General features: G+C 40.7%; 3 protein-coding genes across 8 annotated transcripts in view; 1 reads left to right on the top strand and 2 right to left on the bottom strand.

The window, feature by feature from the left end:
- The window catches only part of LOC135115886 (uncharacterized), a 35,028-nt gene extending 27,378 nt beyond the window's left edge, over positions 1–7,650 (bottom strand). For both annotated transcript variants that reach the window (XM_064032982.1, XM_064032981.1), the window contains exons 1-2: positions 7,515–7,650; positions 4,317–4,373 (exon numbers count right to left, since the gene is read on the bottom strand). The gene's annotated coding sequence lies outside the window, so the exon portion shown is untranslated. The remainder of the gene's footprint in view (positions 1–4,316; positions 4,374–7,514) is intronic.
- Positions 1–11,387, top strand: part of LOC135115890 (15-hydroxyprostaglandin dehydrogenase [NAD(+)]-like) — a 29,492-nt gene extending 18,105 nt beyond the window's left edge. Inside the window, exons 4-8 of the mRNA XM_064032993.1 lie at positions 7,542–7,665; positions 8,465–8,571; positions 8,920–9,093; positions 10,060–10,214; positions 10,499–11,387. Of these exons, the coding sequence (XP_063889063.1) occupies positions 7,542–7,665; positions 8,465–8,571; positions 8,920–9,093; positions 10,060–10,214; positions 10,499–10,616 (678 nt within the window). The 3' untranslated portion in view covers positions 10,617–11,387. The remainder of the gene's footprint in view (positions 1–7,541; positions 7,666–8,464; positions 8,572–8,919; positions 9,094–10,059; positions 10,215–10,498) is intronic.
- The window catches only part of LOC135115887 (zinc finger CCHC-type and RNA-binding motif-containing protein 1-like), a 9,718-nt gene continuing 164 nt past the window's right edge, over positions 7,947–17,500 (bottom strand). Inside the window, exons 2-5 of one of the 5 annotated variants that reach the window (XM_064032985.1) lie at positions 16,792–17,013; positions 12,391–12,594; positions 11,775–11,991; positions 7,947–11,665 (exon numbers count right to left, since the gene is read on the bottom strand). In XM_064032985.1, coding sequence (XP_063889055.1) covers positions 11,528–11,665; positions 11,775–11,991; positions 12,391–12,594; positions 16,792–16,934 — 702 coding nt within the window. In that variant the 5' untranslated portion in view covers positions 16,935–17,013 and the 3' untranslated portion in view covers positions 7,947–11,527. Of the gene's footprint in view, positions 11,666–11,774; positions 11,992–12,390; positions 12,595–16,791; positions 17,041–17,500 lie in introns of all 5 variants that reach the window. The other 4 variants (XM_064032988.1, XM_064032986.1, XM_064032987.1 and 1 more) reach the window with 4 other exon arrangements.

The raw sequence follows: 17,500 nt of genomic DNA, 5'->3' as shown, positions 1-17,500 counted from the left end.
CAGACACTTGAGAGGCGGACCGGGCGTGTTTGCTGTTTATAGGTCCAGCTGGTTCTCGTCTATATGCTCCCCCAGCCCTTTCCTCTTAATGGTGGTGGTGGTGAAGGGTATAATAGTAATGTTGGTGGTGGTGGGGGTTGCTGTGTAGTAGTAGTAGTGGTAGTGGTGGTGTAGTAGTGGTGGTAGTGAATGGTGTGGTGATAGTGGTGGCATATACTTTACACACACACACACACACACCAAAGGAAAGAAGCGTCTGGCATTCATATATAAAAAAAAAAAACTCTAAAGTATATAAATGACTTAAAAACTAACAACGTGCATGGAAAGAATGTTTGAAAGCGGAGTTGAACAGGAGGAAGAGGAGGAGGAGGAGGAGGAGAAGGAGAAGGAGCAGGAGAAGGAGAAGGAGGAGGAGGAGGAGGAGATAATAAGACTTCATGGCCGGGCATCTACGTAGACTCAAAACCAGTACCAACACCAACTTTGGAATCTCTCTCTCTCTCTCTCTCTCTCTCTCTCTCTCTCTCTCTCTCTCTCTCTCTCTCTCTCTCTCTCTCTCTCTCTCTCTCTCTCTCTCTCTCTTCCCTCCCTCCCTCTTGCATCACTACCATCATCTCACAACTGTCACACACCCACTCCTTCCTGGGATACACCACTACCAGCACCACCACCACCACCACCATCACATCCATTCACACAAGAAAACAATCCTAACAACCTCCAATTACTGGCATTAAATCCATTATAGCAAAAACCTGTACCGACAAGTTAACTACTCTGCCGTTACTTGCATACACTTCTTATCAAAACAAAAGGAATCACTTCTGTACAGTATGATTTCAGTGGCGATTGAAGAGTTACGAAAAGAGACGATAAACAGGAAGACCAGCCAGATGTCAGGCTAATTATGTATTTACACTACGTTGGTTTTAATGAGCAAGCGCACCTGGCCGTTCTAGCTTCTGTGACTGACATACTCCGTAATTAAAGTCACTCCTTACGTGCTAAAGGTGAGGATGTGGACTCAGGCAAGCAGAGAGGTGAGGTGACATGTTCAGGAGAGGCGCAATGGGAAATGAATATCCCCCTCTCCCCCACCATTTCTCCCTCTCGTCTATATGCTGCCCACCCCGTTCCTCTTAATGGTGGTGGTGAAGGGTATAAAAGTGGCGTTGGTGGTTGTGGGGGTTGCTATGTAGTAGTAGTGGTAGTGGTGGTAGTGGTGGTGTAGTAGTGGTGGTAGTGAATGGTGTGGTGATAGCGGTGGCATATACTCTCTCTCTCTCTCTCTCTCTCTCTCTCTCTCTCTCTCTCTCTCTCTCTCTCTCTCTCTCTCTCTTAATAATAGTAGTAGTGGCAGTGCTGGTAGTAACAGCAGTGAGTGTCCTTGGTGCCTATTCTTCAGCAGACTACTCAGATGGCCTTGAGGCGCCCACGTGTGCTATGACGCAAAATACTATGTAGGGCTGAAACGTGCGAGTCAGAGAGAGAGAGAGAGAGAGAGAGAGAGAGAGAGAGTCCTTTGCTTACTCAGTAGGTGTCTTTTGAGAACTAATCTTATAAATATACTCGCCCTTTTCTTCCCAGTAAATATGAGCATGTGCTGTACTTCTATCCATAAAGCCTCGGTTATTACTAGTTTACTAACACGTTTTTTTTTTCTCTTTATCTATGGCCATTATTACTTATCGACGTATTCATCTACCTGTTTCTGAGAACGTGCGAGTATATAAAATTTCCATTCCTTCAAAAATCGTATGACTGGCGATGTAAGAAACCATGTCTAATTTTATTTCATGTGTACGTTTGCTTTACTTCTGGTGTCTGATTTAGTCCTATTGCTCTTAACGCGTGTATCTCATACGTAAGATTATATATATATATACAGTTAAAGTATAAAATATTTTCCCACCTTTAAAAGACAGACAGTATATTTGCAGCTGTTGTATATGAAACGGATACCTCATTTTCACTTCATTTCCTTTCCTAGTGTCTCATTCACACCTGTCTTTCCTAATGCGTAAATCTCACTCATACACACGAAGCGAAACGAACAGAAGCTAAAGAGAGGAGTAATGAGAGAAAATTTCCACGTAAAACCAACTTTCAAATACCCCAAGTCGTGACCAGTAAAAATTAATCGGAAAGTTCGGTCACATGATCGGGATAGCTTAGGTAACAGGACTGGGAGTTCCAAGAGACTTTTTTCCTCATTCCTATGTGTGTGGGAGGAGGAAGAAGAAAGGGATGAGGAAAAGGAGAGGGAGAGAAACTAAGTGTTCCTTTTTTTCTAATATTCTTGCAATTGTGGCCACTCATACCTTGGTCTCTCTGTCCACCAGCCACCCTTGTCCTTATTCCACAACAACGAACAGCCACATCATATTCCACCCACTTACTTGACATACTCCTGCTGCCTGCCTCCCCCTCCACATCCACACAACACTATCACAACAGCAAACAGCTTCCACCGGCACACCCTTATGATTCAACTACATCTTATTCCACCCACTCACTTGGCACACTCCTGCTCTGTCTCCACACACACACACACACACACAGACACACACTGTTCACTCCACATCTTATCCACACCCACGCCTACTCCATCTATCACCAACGCCCATCTCCACCCGCACTATTCATCACATTCTTCAAACTAACACTACGTCACAACGCCGTCACTCACTGCACACTATGACTATTCATCTAACATCCCTTCGTCACACGTCCACACACACACACACACACACACACACACACACACACACACACACACACACACACACACACCACAGGAAACATCTTAAGAGCCTCTCCACTGCTATCGTCGTTTTCTCAAGCAAGGCCTGATTCCTACTACACTTGAGGTTCCTGAAGGTGATTCAGGTGCGCATCCCGAGTTTCTATAAAGTCAAGCAAGAAACGAGGGCACCAGGATCCTCTCGACTTGACGTTTTAAGAGTTAATTTTTGAAGTTTTCCATCTTATCTTTTCTTTCCTATATCCTTTTTTATGTTGGGTTTTTTCGTCTTGTGTTTTTTTCTTTTCCAATACCTTTTGTGGCCAGAAAAATTGAGGCAGCAAACTAATAAACTAAAAAAATACGTACATAAATAAAGATGAGAAGAGCTAATATGATATTTTAAGTGTAAGTCATATTGAAGTTTTCCGTCTAAGCTTATCTTTTCTAATAACTGTTGTGGGTCAGAAGAATTGACGCAACTAACCAAATAAATAAATAATCTAGACGCGTCAAAAAACAACGTTAATAAAATAAGCACAAATTAACATCAATATCACGAGAACCAAAAAACGGCACTAAAAATTCTAATAAGTTGTGTGATAAGGCAATCATTCTTACTTAATTTCGGGACCCCTGTTACCAAATTCACAAGTCATATTTGGAGGTGAACAGAGACAGTGAAATCTAACGGAAAAACATAAGAAAATACATGCAGATGAGGAATGAAAGATTTTAAAGACTAATGAATAATAATAATAATAATAATAATAATAATAATAATAATAATAATAATAATAATAATGATAATAATGTGGGATGAAGAGTGAAAACTTATATATGAACAGAAAACGGATGCAGGTTAAGAGTGCAAACTTTAATAACGATAAAAGAAAATGAACGCGAAATGAGCCTTGACAAACACAATCACACACTAACAGAAAGAAAACGGTTTGATGGAGGCTGAGAATTTCGACGCGACTCATGCCTATAAATAAGACTTGAATGACGGAAAAGCACGCAAATGTCAGCTGTTTAATTATATACATGAATTAGACGTCTCGTAAGGACCCAAGATGATCCCTGCGTGTCTGGGTATGTAATAAAGTGGCAGGGGGGTGTGTGTGTATGTACATGACAGGGTTATAGGGTATGTGGGGTTTGCAGAATGGTGTGCCAGAGCTGCCGCCACACTCCCTCCTCTTAGTATCCGTCAAGCTCGTCACGCAAACTAAAAACTTGCTATCCTAAACTATCTGATTTGGACTTTTTAAGTTATCGAGTTACAAAACGCGAAAAAATTATCCTAAGCACATGAAAACATCGCGCAAACAACGGAGGACAAACGGAAAACGAAAGAAAGCGAACCGAAACTGGAGACATGAAAATACTGGCGAAAGAAATGATTAGAAAAATTAATTACCTAATAAGGATAAGGCATGAAGACACGGAGGTAATAGAACAATAAGAAGTGGACATAGAAGAGGTATAGGAATAAGGAACAGGGCAGTATTAAGTTTGTCAATGAAGGAAGGATAGCTAAGTACTAGAGCGAGGCAATAACACTTACCAATGGATGGTGGTGGTGGTGGTGGTGAGTGTTGATGCTCCTTCTCCCTCCTTCCCTCTGTAATAATAAGGAAAAGGCTCATATTATTAATATGAATAACTTTACACACAAGAGAGAGAGAGAGAGAAAGTGTGTGTGTGTGTGTGTGTGTGTGTGTGTGTGTGTGTGTGTGTGTGTGTGTGTGTGTGTGTGTGTGTGTGTGTAAACAACTTTTACTACGTTTGCGGTACAAGAAAATGCAAAAAAATAAAAATAAATAAATAATAATAATAATAATAATAATAATAATAATAATAATAATAATAATAATAATAATAACAATAAAATAAACAAATAAATAAAAAATAAAGGTACAAAACGAAAACAGATAAATAAATACGTGATAAAGGCATACAAGGCCATCCAAAACAACAACAACAACAGCAACAACAACAACAGTCAAGTCCAGCCAGCAGACGAGACAAGACGGGCAGCTACGTTCGTTTTGTCCTTGAATCCCCATGGAACAATGTCAGGGGGGGGGGGGAGGAGGAGGAGGAGGAGGCATGCAGCAACTCGAGCATCACGGCAATCACCCTCTCATGCACTTGAGGAGAGAGGGCGAAGTAAAAACACGAGTATCTTCATAGCGTAATATCAGCACAAGTAATTCCTGGTTTGCGTGACACAGGAATATATTAGTTTGGGCTGAAGGAAGAAATTGTAAAGTTAAAAGTAAAATTCGTACTTTAATCTCCCCTTTCTGTTTATTCACTATTCGTGTCTATTTATTCTATCTATTACGTACGTGAAGTTATTGTTCATGTTCCTATTTCGTTTTCCGTTTTCTTATTATTATTCTTATTCCTGTTACTAATCTTCATATTCCATGGTCATCTCTTTCTTTTCATTGTTCTTATTATTATTGTTACTGATCTTTGTATTTTCATCAGGCGATACAAGAGACGATAAAAGAGTAGACACTCTCCCAAAATCTAACATTCTCATAAAACTGTAAATAAATCAGAACGGACTGTTTAATTTGTTTATAGTGTTTATTTATGCCCGTGGATTGTGTATTTTGTTAGTGTCTTCTTTCCCGTACATTACATCGCACTTATAAGAGGCAAGTTCCTGACGCAGTAGTAGCAGTAGTAGTAGTAGTAGTAGTGAAATTTTCCTTGCCACCATATATCCACACTGCTTATTCACATTTCCCTATTTGACTCTTCTGATCATCCTTACATCCTTCCTCCTCTCTTTTACCCCTTGAATCTCCCCTCAGAACTCTTACTTCCCTACTGCTCGTTACTTCCTTCCGTACCCTTGTCACAATCACTTCCCTTTCTTCTGTTACCCCTCACGTCCCTTCCCTACTCTTGAAACCACGTACCTTCTCTATCTTTGTATTAATCACGGGCAGCAGCTGTCAGGGATCTAGAGAGTTCGTTCACACGCTCTCCGCACTTGTCCTATCTCTGCCGTGTAAATAAACAGAGGTGATGTTTGCTTGTTTACACGGGCCGACACTGGATTACACGTTTGTCTTGACTTTCACGTCATCCCGCTCCCCCCACCCCCTCTTGACCCGGAAGTGGTGTACGAGTATGAGTGTTTAGTTCGTTAAATACTCTCTCTCTCTCTCTCTCTCTCTCTCTCTCTCTCTCTCTCTCTCTCTCTCTCCCATGATGAACTTCTCCCAGCAGTTAAATTAATAAGCAACATTACAAACAACAGTTTCTCCAGCATTAAAGTACTGTAAACAATGCCTTGTTGCCCTCATGTTCTGTGGGTTGAGGGAACGTGTAGATAAAAGTTCTCAGCCACGCCTCACGTCAGTCAGAAGCTTCAGTCTGGATTCAGACAAGTTTTCATGCACAACACATTTCTCATTTCCAAGGACACTTAAATTCAGACACAAGGGCAGACTTAAACTCAACATTATAAATGGATATGAATTTTCCTCCTACTTCATAATTGAAAGTGGCAGTGTATGATCAGCCCAAGCTCTCTCCTTTCTCTCTCTCTCTCTCTCTCTCTCTGCAATTGAACTGGGTTTTTTCAGAGGGCTAATAGGCTTATTTAGCAGCCTGAAGCCATTGCCACCGGGTCCTAAGATCAGTTTCATCAGCAAAGTATCACATAAGTATTGTACCTAAATACTGCATAAGCCACTGCCTGCAGTGTTGGTATAAAAATGCACCTCAGCTTTGCCCTTGAGTGTCATAAAAATTAAGCCAGAAGCATCACTGCCACAATGAACAGCACTCTCAGTCCTTAGCTACAATTTCCATTACATTGGTGATCTTTGCAGGAATTTGTCACTATTTTTTTTTTTCTGCATCACATTAAATTCTGTTATTCCTGTTATAGTGACTGGATGTATAACAGTCTGATGACCATTTAATACAGATGTCTGAGGACCGCATTTTTCATTTCAGTATAGGTTCAGTGTTTGGCCGGGGTGCTTCTCAAAAAAAAAAAAGGAAAAAAATATACCACCCTCATATAATTTTTTCAGTATATCTGACACTTCAAATAGGGAGGCATGACCGTGCCTGCCCACAGAATTAATTCTAAAGCACTATGCTCTGTACATCCCTGTGTTGTGACATGGTATGGCTGACTGCCACTCAGACTGAGCTTATCTAACAAGCAAATATACTGTAATGCTTCTTCAATGATTCCTAAGTAAGCTGGAGGTCAGCTGCAATAAAATTACTAAAAGCCATGATGCACAGCTCATGGTATCTCCTCATGAGGTCTCTTATCCTTGTTGACTCAATGCATTTGGTGTTTGTTGAGAAAAAAAAAAAAAACATTCATCATGATATCTGGAGGCTCTGTGGTTAACAAGAAGGTTGTTGATGAGTGGGTGCATGAAAGGTCCATTGGTGTAATGGGTGGTCTGAGGCTGCAGGCTCTAACTGGGACTAGTTTTAAGTCACAGATGATTATGTAGTCAGGTTCTAATGAGATATTTTTTTTTTTATTCAGTGATGATGTAGATACCTTGTTAAATTGTCACTATAATCACAAAAACATTCCTTAAAAACTCAAGTAATTTCCATCAAAAAACTAGTCAGAAATTACTGAGAAAAAAAAAAAAAAATGGGAATATGGTCCAGTGTTATGTCTGCCATGCACATGTGAATGCAGAGCAGACATTTAAGGTGTAAAAGCTCTACTAATTATCCTTATATTTACTTATATTATTACCTGATTTATACATCCTTCCTCCTGCAGATCTGTGTGGCTGACATAGACATTGAGCAGGGGCAGTCTACTGTGGCAGAGCTGCAGGCCAAGCATGGTGAAGGCAGTGTCATTTTTGTCTCCTGCAATGTAACAAGTGATGATGACTTTAAAGGTGAGAAATTCTTAGTTCACCAATATAAATGTAACTCATTAATTTCAAAACTGAAAGTTTTCTGTCTGGCATATCTGCTGTTCATTGGCTACTTTGCCTTCATACTGCACAGTGTTACATGGACTCATGATGGTGATGATGCTACATATCTTTACTCATTATCAATGTCTTCCTGTGTAGTTTTAGTATTATATTAGTGCTTGATCTGTGTGGATGTGCACAATTATGTGGTTGGAGAAACAGGATATGAGTCATAACATTTCATGTGAATGAGTCAATGGTTCATCATATTTTGTAGCTTTGTATTATTTGCTCACCATTTGTTGAACAGTAACATCATAGGCAAAAATGTTGGACAGCTGCAGTACATTACCATAAAATCGAAGATGTGTAGAGATGAGCAAATGTACACAGTGAATGTCATATTGAAAATTATGTACAACACAAAGGTATAAAAGTTCAAAGTGGCTAAATGGTGTATTGATACAAAGCTTCAGATTCAAACCTAACCAATAAAATGTCCATTTTCCTGAAAGCTAGCCAAATGATCTATTTGAAGCACTTCTGACTCTAATACTTGATAAACCTGCAGTCTTTCCTCTCACATATCAGGGATAACACCTTGCTGAAGTAACTATTAATGTGAAGGATGGTGTGCTGCCACAAGATAGTAGAGCAGAGTAAATAATCTGCCACAAGGTGACAGGTTCATGAAAACAGAGATGAGAACCAGTAGATAAGATCATGCCTAATTCCTCAATGACACCGTGATGAGCCTCTGTTCTCTGTGTTTTTACAGCGGTCTGGGATGCTACAGTGGAGAAGTTGGGACCAGTGAACGTGCTCATCAATAATGCTGGCATTGGCAACGAGCAAGAATGGGATAAAACAGTTGCAGTAAATCTTGTAAGTTGACAACATAATCAGGAAGGAGTGATAAGTCATTACCAACGATATGCACCAACAAATATACCTAAATGTTAACTATCTGACTAATTCATGTATGTAATTAACTAGATCTGGCAAAATGAATAGTGTATGTAAAGATATTTGTCCATCTTAGCTCATTAAGTCTTATATTTGGATGTCACCTCACAGGTATGAGAGGAAAAAACTACATCATTAAAAATTTTTTTATCAAAATCATTCTAAGTAAGACAGAATGCCATGAATTAAGACTTAAGTGAGGTATCATACTTATCCAGGTGCAATGTATGTAATGGCACAGTGGTTTTCAAAGCTCCTCATCAACAGGGAGGCTGCATGAGGGGGACACTGCTGGCTCTGGACCGCATGGGCACCAACAAGGGAGGCTCAGGAGGAGTGGTGGTCAACATTTCCAGCATTGTGGGTGTCAAGGCAAATCCGTTTGGCCCTGTTTACTCAGCCACCAAGCATGCCATTATTGGGCTTGTACGGAGTTTAGGGGTGAGTATATTTCATTTATTAACATACACCTTGTTTCCTGTTCTTTACCATCAGCTGTTGTTCTCTAAAGCATTATTATGAAATTCTATGTACATTAAACTCATGCAATGGAAGAGTTGGAACAGTAGGTTGAGATAGAACATCCATCAAGTGAGAGAGAGCCATAGTTCTAAAAATAAATCTTTAGTTAGCCAAGGCCATGATACACACAAAGAAGCAGCCAGTGTTGTACTGTGGAAGAATGTGATGTATCTACAGATTTATGATCCATTTCATGAAGTACTCTTTTTACCTACATCATTACATTTCCGAAGTATAGGACACTGCCTGTTTAAAAAACAAAACAAAAGCAACTGTATTCATTCACTATTATCATACCTCATCTCCATCATAAAATAAGAAATTCAGAATGAGTTATTTTCAAAATTATGAATTTGGTGAACAACTGGTGAACAACTGGTATGTGCAAAAATCCAAAAGTTAATAAAGGAATAACCAAAAGTCAAGTTCAAATGGAGAATCTTGACAGCATTTCTGTCCTAAGAATTTGTCCTTACATACATGTATAAGGAGTTGAAAGACTGGCTTCTGTTTCTGCCTTATTGTGAGTGTATAAAGGATTTGTACCTTCCATGAGCTGTCCACCAATACTGCTGGCTGGGGAGCAACAAAATGCAGTTTTAAAACTGAACTGACATAAAAAAAAAAAAGGAGAATAAAAGCCATATGCACCAAGGAGCATGGCTGAGTCATTTGGTAGATGGCAGGCCAGCAAAATGCAAGTTGAAAAATTAGCAAGTAATGCTAATTAGATTATTATTATTATGATGATGATGATGATGATAATAATAAGTAGGCATCCATCATGGTGACGTTTATGAGTGCAACATTTTATAAATTTGGGCACTGAACTTTTTAAAACATGGTTGGAAACACATTCCTAATTTTTTTCTCTTTTTCCAACAGCATGATTTCCACTTCAAGATCAGTGGAGTGAAAGTTCAGGCTTTGTGCCCAAGCTTAGTGAAGACAGAACTGCTGGCAAATTCCATGAAGAAAGCCTTCTCTCCTGAAGTAGTACAAGCCCTATCAAAGTTTTCATCTGGCCTCAAGGATCTGACGTGAGTAGACTGGGACCCCATCCAAGAACATCCTTAAAGGAATATATATGCACTTGAACAAATTATTTTTTTATCAGAAACAAAACTGTTGCAATAATGTAATAAATGCTTAATACCTGGCAAGATTTGCAGAAATAAAATTAGTTTAGACTTTAAGCACTGCCAACCAAATGTACACTTTCACCCAGAAGAGAGGCACTTACTTGAATCAGTTTGCTTAAACTCCGATATTCTTTTATCATAATAACCCAATGCATAACTCTGGTCTCTTTGTTTCCCCCCAGTTCAGAGACTGTGGCCAACAGCTTGGTGAAGCTGCTAGAGGAGGGACGCAATGGAGCTTGTCTAGTTGTGGAAGCAGAAAAAGACCCCTACTATGTGGAAGCTCCCATCTCTTCCTAGACCCCTACCTCCACAATGCATGGAAACAGCCAGGGGAAGGGACAGACATATAGTTGGAGGCTGTTCATAGCTGACAACAAATCTCTGCTCTCTCTAAAACTGCACAGATGGTCCTGCCCCATTCTTCCCTTTGCTCTGAAACATGGGTGATATGGGAAGCCTCCTCATCTAAGTCCTGACAACACCCCTGGCGGCCATACAGTGTTTGGAACAAACATGGAAAAAAAAAAACATCAACACTCAGGCATAATAAGCTATCTATAATGTCTACAACACAAGATCTGATGAGGCCTACATAGGCATGTAAGGTGCTAACAGATAGATGTGTCATTACTTGATGATGTTCATAGTTGAAATTTTCCACCATTAAGTTACCTTGGCAGCTCTTTGTCATTATAGGATTTTTTTATGTTAGTTACATTATATATTTTTATACGTACTGCATGAGCTCTAATGTATAGATATAAGTTGTTGTCCTGCCCATGTAAGTGGCAGCTGCATTAAATGTGACATCATATAATCTACAGTTAAACAAAGACTCCTGAATAATCTATCAGGCTTGCATTAAAAATCCAGGTTCCCAATGTTCGTTTTACAGCGTGGAGAAATTTTTAGTCAAACAAGGAATCCTTCACTTCTAATGTGAAATACATTACTGTATTTCATTTTTTATTTTTGTTAATATGAAAGAAATACTTGACTGGTATATCATCTCATGCAAAGTCAATGTAACATTGCTCAGTATAAAACAATACACTTATTTATATAACAGACTGCTTTTTAATACATGTCCATATCAAAAGTAGATCTATAAGTTCAGAACAGTTTGCATGATTTGAACTCCCACACAGCATGAGTCTCACAATATGTATTTTTTTGCACTTATGCAGCACAAATACACTTCTCACCCCTCAGCTGTCACTCAATTCTTCTTCATCACTGAAGTATGAAGATTTCTTGATCTTTGCCTTATGCTTCTCTTCTGTTTTCTTCAAGTGATCCCCAACAGAAATCCTCTCCTGGAAGGTCTCTGCCTCCCGTAATTCTTGCTGGAAAGATAATGGAAATTACACTTGACCAAGAGTGAATACCCATCTCTATAATGATCTACTTGTTATCATCTTGTTATGATTCCTTAAAAGTAAAGCAGAGACTTACCTGATATTTAATGGCTGCACTCAGAGACTCGTCCTCAAAGTTTTCTTCCTCCTCATCTGCCTCTTCATCAGTGTCCCCTGACTTGCAGAGCTTCTTTGTCTTTGACTCGGCTTCCTTCTTTCTCTTCTTTGACTTCTTCTTGGGAGGGTCTCGGTCCCCTAGTAAGTTGTTAGGGCAAGCATAACTCAGATGGCCAAACTCCCCACACTCGTAGCACCTGCACAAAAATATACCTCAGAGCTTTCCATTTACAGAAAAGGCAGAAAGACAAAGGGATGAAAACAAGAATTATGAAATCATTTATTCTATAAATTATAATAACTGGTAAAGCCAAATATACATTATATCAAGAGCTAGGAGGTGACTGTAAAATTATCCCAGTCACAGAAGGGGAAAAGAGGATTATCTTCTACTTACTTAAGACTTACATACTTTTTACTTAGTTATCCATTATTATATTTAAATGGCCTTTTCTTTTCTGGTTATTGAACATCCAGACATTGGAGGCTTTTCTGTTGTGGTTCCCCCACAGGTGATGCTTCCAGAGGGAATGAGGCATCAAAGAGATAGACACAGATATAGTAGAAGAAAAAAAAAAAAAAAAAAAAAAACTCACCTTGATTTGTCAGGATATTCTCGTCGCCTTATGAACTCAGGGGCACGGCCATTGTCCTTGGCAATGCTGGCCTTCACTGTGCGGCCAAAGAGTGTACAGCCATCAGTGTTGCGCACACATGCTTGGGCCTCCTCTCGTGTCAGGTAAAGCAGAAATGCCACACCACGGCTCTTGCGGGTCTCCTTGTCCCTCAGAATTGTTACCCTGAAAAAATGGTGATGGTGTGAGATACAAGGTCTAGTTCTTACCTTACCTGATAAAGCCAACTTCATGGTGCTGTACATTTGTACCTCCAATTCTTATCTTTTAATCTGAGTGGATCTATGACCATACAATCAGTCAAAAGGTGAAAAGTGTCTATTGATACTAGAATCCATCCATTTTAAACATCTTTTGCAAGACACAGGTGGCAAGACACTTGTCCCTTCTAAAACATGCTCAATATGGCAGATTTATGAGCCACACTTCTGTACACATGTCACATACCATTGTTATATAACACAGCAGGCCCAGGCAGCACTAAACACCCTATAGTTACTCCACTTGGACTTAACTAAGCCAGACAATCTTTGGCAAATGTACCTAATGCTCTTTAATGGCACTGATAATCTCATGATGGGACAAGCAAGAAGATGGAGTTACCCTTGGCCACCAGCTTCTTTCAGATGGAATAACCACATCAGTTTCACATCTCATCCCTGAATGCTGATGATGACAATTATGATAAATGAAGAAACAACTTAATGTTTAATCTTGCTTCACCCTCCTGTTAGCAGGTAAGTTCTAAATATTGGCTTGCCAGTGCCCTGCTAAGTTAGTGTCATTTAGGCTTGATTCCTGCAGAATTTAGAGATAAGGCACACAGGGTTTAAAGTTAGCATTAAATTCATCAACTGACATAATTCACATTTCCACTACAGCCAAACTTCCCAGGGAATGATTTTAAGAAATTCTACATATTAATTACCTGGCTAAGTCATCCATGTTCTCTCATACACAAATTTTTTTTTTTTTTTTTTTTTTTTTTTTTTTTTTTATGTAGGAAGGATACTGGCCAAGGGCAACAAAAATCTAATAAAAAAAATGCCCACTGAAATGCCAGTCCCTAAAAGGGTCAAAGCAGTGGTCAAAAATTGGTGGATAAGTGTCTTGAAACCTCCCTCTTGAAGGAATTCAAGTCATAGGAAGGTGGAAATACAGAAGCAGGCAAGGAGTTCCAGAGTTTACCAGAGAAAGGGATGAATGATTGAGAATACTGGTTAACTCTTGCGTTAGAGAGGTGGACAGAATAGGAGTGAGAGAAAGAAGAAAGTCTTGTGCAGCGAGGCCGCGGAAGGAGGGGAGGCATGCAGTTAGCAAGATCAGAAGAGCAGTTAGCATGAAAATAGCGGTAGAAGACAGCTAGAGATGCAACATTGCGGCGGTGAGAGAGAGGCTGAAGACAGTCAGTTAGAGGAGAGGAGTTGATGAGACGAAAAGCTTTTGATTCCACCCTGTCTAGAACAGCAGTATGAGTGGAACCCCCCCAGACATGTGAAGCATACTCCATACATGGACGGATAAGGCCCTTGTACAGAGTTAGCAGCTGCGGGGGTGAGAAAAACTGGCGGAGACGTCTCAGAACACCTAACTTCATGGAAGCTGTTTTAGCTAGAGATGAGATGTGAAGTTTCCAGTTCAGATTATAAGTAAAGGACAGACCGAGGATGTTCAGTGTAGAAGAGGGGGATAGTTGAGTGTCATTGAAGAAGAGGGGATAGTTGTCTGGAAGATTGTGTCGAGTTGATAGATGGAGGAATTGAGTTTTTGAGGCATTGAACAATACCAAGTTTGCTCTGCCCCAATCAGAAATTTTAGAAAGATCAGAAGTCAGGCGTTCTGTGGCTTCCCTGCGTGATATGTTTACCTCCTGAAGGGTTGGACGTCTATGAAAAGACGTGGAAAAGTGCAGGGTGGTATCATCAGCATAGGAGTGGATAGGACAAGAAGTTTGTTTTAGAAGATCATTAATGAATAATAAGAAGAGAGTGGGTGACAGGACAGAACCCTGAGGAACACCACTGTTAATAGATTTAGGAGAAGAACAGTGACCGTCTACCACAGCAGCAATAGAACGGTCAGAAAGGAAACTTGAGATGAAGTTACAGAGAGAAGGATAGAAACCGTAGGAGGGTAGTTTGGAAATCAAAGCTTTGTGCCAGACTCTATCAAAGGCTTTTGATATGTCCAAGGCAACAGCAAAAGTTTCACCAAAGTCTCTAAAAGAGGATGACCAAGACTCAGTAAGGAAAGCCAGAAGATCACCAGTCGAGCGGCCTTGACGGAACCCATACTGGCGATCAGATAGAAGGTTGTGAAGTGATAGATGTTTAAGAATCTTCCTGTTGAGGATAGATTCAAAAACTTTAGATAAGCAGGAAATTAAAGCAATAGGACGGTAGTTTGAGGGATTAGAGCGGTCACCCTTTTTAGGAACAGGTTGAATGTAGGCAAACTTCCAGCAAGAAGGAAAGGTAGATGTTGACAGACAGAGCTGAAAGAGTTTGACTAGGCAAGGTGCAAGCACGGAGGCACAGTTTCGGAGAACAATAGGAGGGACCCCATCAGGTCCATAAGCCTTCTGAGGGTTTAGGCCAGCGAGGGCATGGAAAACATCATTACGAAGAATTTTAATACGAGGCATGAAGTAGTCAGAGGGTGGAGGAGAGGGAGGAACAAGCCCAGAATCGTCCAAGGTAGAGTTTTTAGCAAAGGTTTGAGCAAAGAGTTCAGCTTTAGAAATAGATGTGATAGCAGTGGTGCCATCTGGTTGAAGTAGAGGAGGGAAAGAAGAAGAAGCAAAGTTATTGGAGATATTTTTGGCTAGATGCCAGAAATCACGAGGGGAGTTAGATCTTGAAAGGTTTTGACATTTTCTGTTAATGAAGGAGTTTTTGGCTAGTTGGAGAACAGACTTGGCATGGTTCCGGGCAGAAATATAAAGTGCATGAGATTCTGGTGAAGGAAGGCTTAAGTACCTTTTGTGGGCCACCTCTCTATCATGTATAGCACGAGAACAAGCTGTGTTAAACCAAGGTTTAGAAGGTTTAGGACGAGAAAAAGAGTGAGGAATGTACGCCTCCATGCCAGACACTATCACCTCTGTTATGCGCTCAGCACACAAAGACGGGTCTCTGACACGGAAGCAGTAGTCATTCCAAGGAAAATCAGAAAAATACCGCCTCAGGTCCCCCCAACTAGCAGAGGCAAAACGCCAGAGGCACCTTCGCTTAGGGGGATCCTGAGGAGGGATTGGAGTGATAGGACAAGATAAAGATATGAGATTGTGATCGGAGGAGCCCAACGGAGAAGAAAGGGTGACAGCATAAGCAGAAGGATTAGAGGTCAGGAAAAGGTCAAGAATGTTGGGCGTATCTCCAAGACGGTCAGGAATACGAGTAGGGTGTTGCACCAATTGCTCTAGGTCATGGAGGATAGCAAAGTTGTAGGCTAGTTCACCAGGATGGTCAGTGAAGGGAGAGGAAAGCCAAAGCTGGTGGTGAACATTGAAGTCTCCAAGAATGGAGATCTCTGCAAAAGGGAAGAGGGTCAGAATGTGCTCCACTTTGGAAGTTAAGTAGTCAAAGAATTTCTTATAGTCAGAGGAGTTAGGAGAGAGGTATACAGCACAGATAAATTTAGTATGAGAATGACTCTGTAGTCGTAGCCAGATGGTGGAAAACTCGGAAGATTCAAGAGCGTGGGCACGAGAGCAGGTTAAGTCATTGCGCACATAAACGCAGCATCCAGCTTTGGATCGAAAATGAGGATAGAGAAAGTAGGAGGGAACAGAAAAGGGGCTACTGTCAGTTGCCTCAGACACCTGAGTTTCAGTGAGGAAAAGAAGATGAGGTTTAGAAGAGGAGAGGTGGTGTTCTACAGATTGAAAATTAGATCTTAGACCGCGAATGTTGCAGAAGTTAATGAAGAAAAAGTTGAGGGGGGTGTCAAGACACTTAGGGTCGTCGACGGAAAGGCAGTCCGACCTGGGGACATTTATGGTCCCCTCCCCAGATGGGGACTCCGAGGCTGGTGTAGGAGTCGCCATGATTTTAAAATTTTTGGAGTGAAGGGTGTGTGTGTTATTAGGTGCTTGTAGTTTTGTGTGGAGGAAGAGAGTTGTCTTTAGAGGGCAGGCTGTGACTACCCCCTTGTGTTGTGAGACACAAAGGGAAACGTTCAGTGAGGTCACAGCTGGGTTTAATGATAAGTTCACAGCACCCCCTGAACAGTGCTTTAGACCTCACTGGGAGTAATTATCGTTTCGGCAGGTGTCTACTGCCTCCTCCTATAAAATATACAAATATCACTTATATAAAATACAAATATCACTTATGAAAAACAAAGCAATGTACATCTCACCTGACAACTTTCCCAAACTTTTCAAATATCTTGGTGAGGTCATTATTGGTGAGGGAGAAGGGCAGGTTGGAGACATACACTGTGCTGCTGCTTGGGGCCAGGGAGGAGCCTCGGTCACCCCGCCTTGGTGCCGCCAAAGCCATCACATCACATCACATGGCCAATAGCTGTATGTGTGTCTCTCATCACCTGAAGGCTCCTGTGGTCACCTGTACATGTCAACTTAACCCTTTTACTGCTGTGGTCGTCCTTTCAAATGTTTAGAACAGTGATGAGTAATTTTTTAGATTTACACCATAATCCCCCAATCCCCTTAACCTAACAGGGGGGCTGCACTACCTTGGCCCCGCTCCAGGGATATTAATCTAACCTAACCTAACCGGGGGGAGAGGGGGGGCGAGGTTGTCCCTTCCTTGATCCCCCTAAGGGATACCGATCTAACCTAACCTATCCAACTGGATTGATTCTTGAGTTACCCAAAGCCAGGCCAAAATTAGTGTTATATTAAAATTACACTATATATTCCATTAAAAACTTACCATCTTAGTGACAAACAAAGTAAATTATTAAAGGATGTATTGAATGAACTTTGTGACATAGAACTCATCAGAAAATACTGTTTAAACTAATATAGTGAGGGAATCCTTACAGAGGGACACAGAGAAGCAACCCACTTAACACTAAAATCAAAGTGATCATAACGCTTAGA

Source organism: Scylla paramamosain, chromosome 30, assembly GCF_035594125.1.
Source record: "Scylla paramamosain isolate STU-SP2022 chromosome 30, ASM3559412v1, whole genome shotgun sequence".
Lineage (NCBI taxonomy): Eukaryota > Metazoa > Arthropoda > Malacostraca > Decapoda > Portunidae > Scylla > Scylla paramamosain.
Note: the sequence above shows the minus strand (reverse complement) of the source record. Positions and strands in the feature narration are given on the sequence as shown.